General features: G+C 42.4%; 1 protein-coding gene across 1 annotated transcript in view; it reads left to right on the plus strand.

Moving 5' to 3' along the window:
• TMCO5A (transmembrane and coiled-coil domains 5A) overlaps window positions 1-11,375 on the plus strand; it is a 14,432-nt gene that overhangs the window by 700 nt on the left and 2,357 nt on the right. The window contains exons 2-10 of the mRNA XM_003791697.2: window positions 637-786; window positions 1,163-1,286; window positions 1,638-1,688; window positions 2,403-2,474; window positions 5,665-5,721; window positions 6,402-6,461; window positions 6,899-6,963; window positions 8,129-8,186; window positions 10,035-10,075. Of these exons, the coding sequence (XP_003791745.2) occupies window positions 637-786; window positions 1,163-1,286; window positions 1,638-1,688; window positions 2,403-2,474; window positions 5,665-5,721; window positions 6,402-6,461; window positions 6,899-6,963; window positions 8,129-8,186; window positions 10,035-10,075 (678 nt within the window). The remainder of the gene's footprint in view (window positions 1-636; window positions 787-1,162; window positions 1,287-1,637; window positions 1,689-2,402; window positions 2,475-5,664; window positions 5,722-6,401; window positions 6,462-6,898; window positions 6,964-8,128; window positions 8,187-10,034; window positions 10,076-11,375) is intronic.

An 11,375-nucleotide genomic window follows, 5' to 3' on the forward strand; every position in this document is an offset into this window, starting at 1 on the left:
AGAAAAGATCACTAAGAGAAATAATTCTCTCCAATGCAAAGAGCTATTTAAGGAAGCAAAGCTTCTCATGACACCAGAGTGGAGATACACTATTTTATTGACCACTTTGGAGGAGAAAGCCTGAGAAAGACCTTCCTTGCTGATTTAGTTGAGAAACCTGGTGAAAGAATTGTAGCGCATGATTAAGAAATACAATACCTCAGCTTGGCACCTGTGGCTCAAGCAGCTCAGGCTCCAGCCACATACACCTGAGCTGGCGGGTTCGAATCCAGCCCAGGCCTGCCGAACAACAATGATGGCTACAACCAAAAACAGCTGGGCGTTGGGGTGGGCGCCTGTGGTCCCAGCTACTTGGGAGGTGGAGGCAGGAGAATCACTTGAGCCCAGGAGCTGGAGGTTGCTGTGAGCTATCATGCCATGCACTCTACCCAGGGGGACAGCTTGAGGCTCTGTCTCAAAAACAAAAAAAAGAAAGAAAGAAATATAATATCTCAAGAATGTAAAAGGAAAATGTGTGCCGCAAGAAAGAACTAAACGTGCGAACTGTATGCATGTCATTTAGATATCCCCTGTAGCCCAGTGATTACTGATCTTAAGATAACTGACCCTTGTTCATTGGGGGGGCTGAGTTTATAGGTCAGAGAAAATGGAAATCTTAAGATTGGCCCAGTCAAAGAGAAACATTATCAGTTTGAACATGGACCTCGAAAGGGATATGCAAAGAATAGATGAAGCAAATCAGGAACTCCTTTTCAAAATCCAAGAGAAAGAAGAAGAGATTCAGAAGTGAGTATTAGGGTTTCATGAGGGCAGTTCCCAATCCAAAGGAAGGGGTGGAGGAGAAGAGACAAAACTGAATTTTCCCGCCTCCTCTAGAACCTACATGTTGGATAACAAAAACGTCTTCTTCATTCTTTGGCTTGAACACCAAAACATAGCAAGTTTCAAATAGATCCCTATTTGAAAGTAATATTTTGTTTGTCTTGGGATTCAGGTGAATCTTAACTTGTGACTTTGAAGTGATCCTAATTCTAGGGATTCATTAAAGAAGAGTTTCCAACATGAGAGTCACGTACACTGCCAGTGAAGTACCCTTGTCTCTGTTTTATCAGTTCTGAAACTGCCAATCCTGGTTCTCACAGAGTGTGCTTATGTTATCCAGGCTGGAAAATGAGGTCACTCAGACAGGAGAACTGGCAGAAGATGAGGAGTGGGAGAAAGAGAACAGCACCGTCATGGAGAGGGAGAGAGCCTTGCAGGAGCTGGAGGAAGACACAGCCAGACTTGTACGTGAGAAGCTGGGAAGAGTCATGTAATGGGTGTCATTCCTCTGCTGTCCCCTCATCCACAGTCAGACCAGCTAGTCTCTCCTTTCTACATAAAAAGAATAGTCAGCTCAAAAGTCATGACAGAATTTTTCCATGCAGGGAAGGGATTCTGCATGGTTATAGTTAGCACTGAGAAGCCCCAAAGATAGGCCTCCCTACCCCTGCTAAGTCTCTGTGGGCACATTACAGTGCACCAGGTAGAAGTCCCGGAGGAAACTTGGCTGGGGTGAAACAGATGACAGTGGAGTGGACAAAGACAGATGGTGGTGGACAGACGCAGACTTACACTCTGCTGCTTTGTCTCCACAGGAAAGGAAGAATGACACGCTGGTCCACAGCATAACAGAACTTCAAAGAAAGGTGAGGTGGGGTCTTGCCTTCAGTGCCTCCATTCATCACAGACGCAAGGGGGATGTTTAACAGAAAGAGACCCACATCTCAGAGAAATCTGTTCTTGGAGTGGGTACAGCTCTCTGATCCACTCTCTTAAGCCTGCAGCCCCTGACTGAAAGTCCATGGATTTTCTCTGCAAGTATGTGGTTAAATGAGTGACTAGGGTATTCCGTCATCCCACGAGTTCTTTATTCTAATAAGAACAAATGGAGTCCAACAGGTACACTGTTGAAATGATTAACTGGGACCTTTGTGGTAAGATGGAAATTTTACTTTCAGCAAAGAATTTTAGAAAAAAAAGAGTCAATTAATCCCCAAGGATTCTCTTTTCCTTGTCTGGGCACTTCCTTTTATCCCAGTGCGCCTCAGAATACAGTGGACTTCCTTTGGTTACCTTACCCTCTGATGCCTGCCTCCAGCCCTGAGTAACCCAGCATGAATTAGGTGTTAGGGGAAGGACTCTGGCCTCGAGCACTGGTGGCCAAGGTTAGTGAGAAGGAGGCGGAGGTAGAACAAAGACGTTTGTACAGGGCACCAAGGGTCTCCCAAGGGACTATCTCCTGGAAGCTGTTATCAAAGCCATAGTTACTGACCCCACATACCAGAGAAAGTCTTTGCCATCTACATTGTTAAATTTAATGCACTTTTTATTTAAAATGTACTTTTTATTTCAAACTATAGCTCAGCAGGAAATCACAAAAGGTAACCAAGTATGAACAAAGCAATCTAGACGGAACCCCAGAAGAGTCAAAGGTAAATGAAAAAGCCAAATCCCGGATGAGGGTGGTCTGTGTGACCAGGAGACAAGCTGTTAAGGTGAAAACGACTGTCAAGGTTGGCCCGCATTCTTGGTAGTTTTTGCCCACGTCAGGATTAAGCCTGAACTATGAGGTGCTAAATTCTCCTCTGCCCATAGTAAGGAATGTCACTCTGGAGCCATAGTTTGTTCTTTTCATTAGGAAGAACAGATACAAATGCATATGTAACATATGAGGCAGCTGAAGTTCCTGGTTTATATCCTGACCCCAGCACCTAATTTAATGTGTGAAGTTCCGCCCAGCCTTCGCTTGAGAATTAAAAGAGAAAATGTATATAAAATTTTCTTTCCTTTTTGGATGATTGAAACTCCCAAAAGTCATATCGTTTTTAAGTTATTATTTTAAAAGTCTTGCTAAGATACATGTACAAATTCATAGAGGCAGAAATAAGATTTGTAAGTCTACAGAGTGCTTAGCAATTTACTCTGCCATTGATTCTGATCCAGAAAAGTCTTCATTCAACTGATCGCTCACATAGTCAGTGATCACTACCTGCCAAGCAGTGCTTAGAATTTCTCTACAGTGTAGAATTTCTTCTACAGTGCTTAGAATTTCTCTGATTGTGTTCCTGGGCTGATAACCTGGGGCCAGCAATAACCTACCTGATTAAGGGGGAAAAAAAACAACAGAACAAACACACACGAATTACAGACATTTTTATTCAGAAAGTAGATAAAAATTATTTTCAATATTTTCTCCAGAGTTAGGTCTCAGTCCTAACCTTATCTAACTCGTCTTTACCTGCCAAAGACCACGCTTTGCTGTGTGTATAAAGCCTCTAAAGGTATGGACAGTCTACAGATAGGAATAGAAGGTGAAAGCAGAGGTGATCACTGCCCTCTGTCTGCTGGCCAGTTTAGTCTTGGTGACCAGAAAAACAGGAGAACCAAAGCCACCACGTTAGCTTTCTTGCCGGGCACATCCAGGAAAGTTATTTGGAAAGATATCTGAAAAAGAAAGCAGACCCTTGAGTCTACATCAGGAAGAAACTAGAGTTAAGACTAGAAAGGGTTACAGAGACCCTTGACTCCACTTGCTATGTGACTGCAGCAACCAGGGAACTGATTTTATTCCAAGATACCTTCTTTTGCCTGAAAGGTAAGCCCAGCTGGAATTGAGTAGGGACATTTTGAATCTAGCTGTGCTGGCTATGCCAGGTGAGCCGAGCTGACAGAGGATAGAGCCCCAGGCTTTATCAGAACAATGCCCATTATTTTGCTGGCAGCCCAGCCCTCAAAAGTTCTAGAGGACCACTAATTCTCTGAACCACTCTCTTTTGCCCTCCTCTTTTGTCAAATTCTCCGGTAGTGTCTCTAGTTCTGTGACATGTATGGCATCTCTTGGCTCCTGCTGCTCCAGCATGCTGGTAATCAGTTCAGCAGCTGAGAAGGGTGGCTGCTTCAACCCCTTGTGACTCTTACCATTGGATTGAAACTACAGCCTGACTTCTGACTGGCTGGCCCTGGCTATAATTGACTAGAGGGGGAAGTAACTGTCGGAAGAGCCCTGTGGTAAAATAACAGCACCTAGATGGAAGTGAGGACCACAGGGTGCAAAGAGAAAGAGGGTGGTCATGTCTGCCCCACTCCAACATACGTCCCAGCCCATATGCTCCTCTCTATCCACCACCACCATTACTGCTGCCCTTCTGCAGAGCCCTGTAGCTTTGTGCCTGGAAAACTAGAGTCACCTCTTAACTGGTATCCCTGCTTCTACTTTTACTCCCAAACAATCCATTTTTCAAACACAGAAAAGACTGTTCTTTAAAAATATAAGTTGGGGCCGGGTGCAGAGGCTCACACCTGTAATCCTAGCACTCTGGGAGTAGATTGCTTGAGCTCAAGAGTTTGAAACCAGCCTGAGCAAGAGCAAGACCAAGACCCCATGTCTACTAGAAATAGAAAAACGAACCAGGCATTGTGGTAGGTGCCTGTAGTCCCAGCTACTCGGGAGGCTGAGGCAAGAGGATCACTTAAGCCCAAGAGTTTGAGGTTGCTGTGAGTTGTGACGTCATGGCATTACCCAGGGTGACAGGAAAAAAAAAAAATTGAAGTTGTCTTCTGGCCTTTGACTGCAATAAGAATAAAAACCAAACTCCTGCTAGAAGCCACAAGGCCTTGAGCCCCTGCCTGCCTTTCCCTTCCTTCTCTCCTTCCTACCAGCCTTCCCTGTGCTCTAGCCATACAACTCCTTCACACATCAAATCTGTGCAGCTTCATGGTCTGGGCCCATACTGTAGCCTCCCCAGAGGACGTATTTCTTGCAGGTCTCCATTTGGCTAATACAATCAAACCTCTGTAAGTTGACCACCCAAGGGACTGTAGCAAGCTGGTGAGCACACAAAGGTGGTCAACATAAGGAACTAGGCCTACTGTCCTGACATGTGGTACATGTCCGGTCTATGAAAATTAAGTCAACTTAAGGAGGTGGTCACTGTTGGGAGGTGGTCAACTATGAAGATTCTACCATGTTTATGATTTAGATTTCAGCTCAAGTATCATTAGAGAGGCCTTCACCAACCACCGACCTCCATCTCTTCCACTGATCTCTCACACCCCCACCAGCACTGTGTCTCATTAATCTGTCCTTATTTTCTTCCTATCACATCCCATTGCCACCTTGACTCATTCGTGCCCCCTAGCTAGGATGTCAGGAGGGTAGGGAGTCTACCCATCCTGTTCACCACACCTCCTTAGTACCACCCCCCACTTCACTCCAGGATAGTGGCTGATATAGAATAATGCTTTCCCAAATATTTGAGAAAAGAAAAGAGGGAAGAGGAAATACAGGAAGAAAAGAGTGAGCCAACACCCTGGATTCTGACTATATAAAAGGAAGAGTGAAGATTGTGAAGATTGATGTTATTTCTAAGAGAAGGTGCTAAGCAAGACAAGAATGATAGGGGTGAAGGTAGCATCAGATGAACTCTAAAAGGTGAGGAGTATAGAATAGCAGGTTCACAGAGCAGCTGCAAGGGCAGTGGACTGCTTAACTCCTTCCTCAAGAAGGCACTGAAAATCATGGCCCCCAAGCTCCCAAGCAGCCTGTGACGTAGCCTGGGGGATAATATCTCATTCCTATAGTTTTCACCTTGCTGTGTTACCGGTCTCTTTTGCTTTCTCCAGGTTAAGTTACAACAACTGGAAGCTTCCTGTGCTGACCAAGAGAAGGAGCTGATCAAGGTAATAAGAGGGACTTCATTGTCACGGATGCTCAAGGAAGAAAATCTTGATCATCAATCAGACAATTGAATACATTCGTTCAATGATTGACTTGTAATTATAATAAGGTTCCAGATCCTAGACCATTGTGGGGCTAGGAAGGGGTTAAAGAAGTGGAAGATGAAGGCAATCCCCCAGGTTACCTTCTCAGTGACATCTTACAGAATAGATCCTGTGCTCTGTTTCTGTCTCATGTCAGCATCTCTTCCTTTCGCAACTGCCTCCGAGTAATTCCCATTTGGACCATCATTCCCATTTGGCTTGTTATTCCCACGCACACATTCACAGAGGCCCTTTGCAGAGGCTCGGTGAACCTGCTGTTTTATACTCCTCACCCTTTAGTGTTCATCTGATGCTACCTTCACCCCTACCATTCTTGTCTTGCTTAGTAATTTTAGCAATTTCTCTTAGAAATAACATCAGTCTTGAAAAACTGCACTCTTCCTTTTATACAGACAGAATCCAGGGTGTTGGCTCACCATTTTCTCCCTGTATTTCCTCTTAAACACAAAATGAACTGACAGGTGGAGGGAAAAAATTGTCTACAACAATTATAAACCACATTATGAATGTGGGATGCAAAAGGAAACATGTATGCATTTACTCTGAGAGAAATTTATGACCGCATTTTGATTTCCCAGGTAATGGAGGACTATGCATTTGTGGCCCAGCTTTGTGAAGATCAAGCCATCTGCATAAAGGTACAGCTTCTCAGGAAAGGGACACTGATGCTTCTGTTAAGGTTCAGGGAGAACTGGAACCGGGCTCTTCAAAGACTACTGGCTACAACATTTTTAACTCTTCAAAGTGGCACTACCAACAGACTTTAAGACCAGCCATCAGCACCCCACTACCAATATCACTTTATTGTCCTATGACTCCCTGGTCTCCCAATTTCTGCACTCTTAAATGAACAACACACACTTCTGCTAAGTATAGTCCTGATTATGCCCAGTAAGCTACCCAAAGGTGAGCATAGTGAGAGATCAGGGGGTATGGTAGGATCTATGAAAACGAGAAAGTAGCAGTGGAAACACCAAACATACATGGTTCAATATAGTGATAAGTGCTTGCTATGCTTAGAAAAATTATAAAGCTTCTTAGTAGTAACTGTGATGTCCTTTATTTCTCTTTAAAGAAGTACCAGGAAACTTTGAAGAAAATAGAAGAAGAACTAGAGACTCGGTTCCTTGAAAGAGAAGTGTGAGCTTTGGCAAACAAAGGAACATCCTGGTTTTAGTGGTAACTCCATCTCAGCCTGAGTCAGAGCAAATGGTTCTCAGACCAACTCCTCCCTGGGATTGAATGAGCCCGAACACCAAGCATCTTTCCCCTCTGTTAGTGACCTGGTTGACCCCTGCTGGACCAATTTTAAAACTCATGTCCTTTTCCCATCCTCCTTAAAAGACTGCAGAAACACACCTCCCTTCATAATTTCATCACTCGATCACTTTACTATTTGGCTGTATATTAAGAGCAGAACTACGTCCTATAGAAAGTGTCAGTGGGGTGGCGCCTGTGGCTCAAAGGAGTAGGGCTCTGGCCACATATACCAGAGGTGGCAGGTTCAAACCCGGCCTCAGTCAAAAAACAAAGAAAGAAAGTGTCAGTGTTGGGCACCTAGATAAATAGAGTATTCCTTATATTTCACAGAAAGGCCTTACAACTAACACCATCTTTAGTACCCCAAATATATGGAAACCCACTATATGGGGTAGGCACAAAACTAATCTCTATACACACTCAACATCTAGCACATTACAAAACTCAGAACTGTGCACTGTAGTGAACTATAAACATTTAAAATTAGAAGTGATAAAGAAAGGGAAAACTCCCTGGCCATAAAGCACTGAGTTTGTCAAGAAACCAAAACCAAAATGCTCATACCTCCATTTCTGGACCCCTTACTAAGTTAAATCTTAACTCAATCCAAAAGTATTCTGTTTATTAGATATTTTGGAATCTTGGGATTCAAACAAGAGACCATAACTATATGTAGCCTGGAAACAAGCCGAGTGTCAACTGTGGCATAAAGCCCAGGGTCTCAGGACTTGCTCCCCAAGGTCACCTTCAAGTCTCTCAAGATCCTTGCTCAGTAGTCAGTTACGGCTTGTCTGTTAAGCTAAGATTCTAGAACAGGGCTGCCCACTAGAATTTTCTGTGCTGTTCAATAGGTAACCACCACTCCTTGTGACTCCTGAGTACACGGAAAATGGCTAGTGTACTGGAGGAACTGAAGCTACAAGCAGTCAGTGGCCACAATATTGAGCAGAGCAGCTTCAGAATAAAAATCTATTTCGAAATAACTATCACATTGTGTGAATATCTGAGTGTATTTTAATCCTTGTCTTGTTTCTTTTCTCCCTAGGTCAAAAGTCTTGAGCATGAACTCTGCAGGGAAACAAAGTAACAGCCAAAATAATGAGGTAAGCTCTCCACTCCTAACTCAGTGTCTTCCTGTGTCATTGCCTTTCGAAGTTCTCAAAAGATTTTAAGCCACCAAATACATACTCAGTCTTCCCAAGAACAGTACCAACCATAATTCCCAAGCATTCCAACCCCAAACAAACAAACAAACAAGATGCTAAGGTGCAATCCACATTCTCTTCTTATAGCCATACAATTGACAAATTCTCAAAAAGCTAGCCTATGACCTAATGGGATTCAGAATGGAAGCTGGAAGGAACATTTGAGGGTATGCTCTATAGAAAGGAGTTCAAGACCCCCATGCACGCCGCCCCCTCATCTCCCACAATCATAATACTCTTTCCTGACAATCCCAACACAGTTCTGAATCTTTCACAACACAGAGCACCAGGTATCTGTCACCATCTGATCAGAGTTGTCCTGTGAGTTAGACATAGGAAGCCATTGTTTCTTTAGTACAGAGTTTCGATATCTGTTCACATCATGAAGTCGCCAACACACATGCAGAGGTCTAAGGGAGACAGAGCAAATGGATAAAGGGCACCAGTCCACCTGGCCTCCTTGATGTCTTCTGGCAGCAGGCATATAAGGCTAAAAGTTAAACTTCTGTTGGGCTTTAATTTTTTATAATTTATATTGGTTTTAAAGCCAAAATTGACAATCACCAGAAATTATAGACATCCAGATAAATGGTGTGATTAACCTCACACAAAAGAATTCATCTCTTCCCTGAAAGCAAATACCAACAACTGACCATTATCCAGGGGTCATCCACATATTTGGATAGATATTAGACCATGTCCCTATGTCCACAATTCCCATTGTCTTGAACTACTCATTCTGACCCCCGCCTGCATAGTCTACTCAGCAAACAAAACTCCTAAAAATTGACCGGGCCCAACTATCTAGAACCGAGTTTGGCATGGCCTGATATGTCCCACCATTTATCCCCAGTGGCCTGTTAAGGTATTCCTTCCAACCACCTTATCAAAGAAAAAAATACAGAGTTGTCTCATCACGTTCATCAGAGTCCCATGATGAACTCTGGTCTCAGACTCTAAATGGTCTGTCAATGTTTGAGCAACTTTATAGAGGCTGCCTTAGCAGCGGACTGCTTGGGATACCACTTCAGTTTGCTCCCCTAATGAACCAAATTTGTAACCCTAGAAGTGTCTTTCTAATTCCAATTCTGTGAACTTCACTTTCATATGCCTCAAATGGAATCATAATTCTTCCTTTTATTAATCCCTCAAGGAAGTTAAAAGAACAATGAAATAACTAAGAAAAAATATTTTTCATTTTTCAACTTTAATTCCCTAATGGATTACTCAGAAAATATTTTATAAGAGGTATGCCACAGAAATCCAGGGTATATTCTCAACTTTAGAGTTTTATGGATTTTAAAATTTATCTCTTAGGATGTGCTTGAATGGTTTCTGTAACCCGTAAGCTTCTCGAAGGGACATTGGCTGAGTCAAAGGTAAAATGGTAGAGTTGAGAGAGCCAAGAGTGTGGCTTCAGAGGACCTGCGTCCCAGACCTGGCCCTGCCATGTACTATATGACCTTGGACAACATACTTTACATTTCTGTGCCTTAGTTTATTCATATCACTATGTAAAACGGTAACACAAATAACAACGACAATACATCAGAAACTTTGATCATTGAAAATTATATGTACTTATGCATACAAAAAATATATGTACAAATGCTATCTATTACATTTAACTAATGGCTCATTGAATATTATGTGGTGATATCTTCCAGAAATAATTGCTTATTTATCTATGTCCTTTCTTTCTTTTTTTTTTTTTTTTTTAATCTATGTCCTTTCTTTTTCTACCAGGGTAATTCTATCCAAAAGAAGGCAACACTTTTCAGTAAGAGGTAAGTAAAACTTCAAGTAAACTTCCTAGAAAACTGGGAGCTCTACTTAGCAACCCTGGGAGAGAGGAAAGTTCAGACAGACAGAACCTTGTATGTGTACACATGCGTGCATGTGTGTGCACACATAGAGTCAAGCCAGCAAACTAATGTCACTGACCACATCTCTCAGTTCTAATGTCATGACTGACTTGTTTAAAAGTAATTCATAACCTTAGCTTTCCATTATTAGAAGTCAATAGGCTAGTACAAATGTGAAACAGGAATACAATCATCTAATAGAGATACGGCGAGTCTCATATTCACCACCTTTCTTTTAACACTTTGAATTAGCTTGATGTATCTGGTTTCCTAGTGGCCTTCATAGGTTAGAAATGAAAAAAGAACAGAACATGCATAGATGCAAGTCCTACAGATGCCACTACCTACAGCAGATAGAAGAGAAAAAAATTAGGAGAAAGAGTACCTAACAGTACCCCGCACGTAATAATTGCTCAAAAATACTTGTTCAACTGAATAAAGACTTAAGATTCAAACACCTGAGTGGATATTAGTCCGGAGGGAATGACTGTGATAGCAAAGGAAAATTGATATTCAGGAAGTCCCTACATTTTCAAGAAAAGGTCAAATTATATTATATAATCTGTTTAAGAAAGCATAAAGAAACATATATTCAAAGTGGTATGAAATATGATTTAGAAATACCTCTATCAAAATGGTTAATGCAAAATTATTAATGCTTAAAGGTCAGCTCCAATTGTCTGGAAAATTTGCTTAGGGAGAATACGCCTTCATACCAGATAAAGTATTACCAGTTTTGATATCCCTAAATATAACATTCCTAAAACAACTAGCAAAATTTTCTCTATAACCCCTAGGCTGCCTTTTTACACTTTAACACCAGTGCCTAGCACAGACTTGCTTGTGGGAACTCCTAGGGTAAGGATTGCCTGCCTAAAAAAGGCTGGTACCTAGAGGGAAACTGGCTAAAGACAGCCTGCAAGTCATCATGTCCGACTACGAATGCCTTTCCTGCTGTTCTGCTCCATCATCTCACAGGGCACTGGGATATTGGGTACCAACTCAAGAGATAAGAAAGCTAGACTACTCCCAGGACTTTCCCTGGGAATGCAATCCCAGAACTGTCTCATAAATATTGCAACCAGTTTTAGGGAGAGTGGTGCAAAGAGGTTTATCAAAGCCTTTTCATTCTAATTCTGATCCAGATGACCTTCCAGAACAAATATGGGCTCCTTGTCACCAAGATCAACCTTAGGGAAAAACTTGATAGTGGGGAAGGGCC

The sequence above is a fragment of the Otolemur garnettii genome, unplaced genomic scaffold, assembly GCF_000181295.1.
Source record: "Otolemur garnettii isolate 467f Iridium unplaced genomic scaffold, OtoGar3 scaffold00050, whole genome shotgun sequence".
Classification (NCBI taxonomy): Eukaryota; Metazoa; Chordata; class Mammalia; order Primates; family Galagidae; genus Otolemur; species Otolemur garnettii.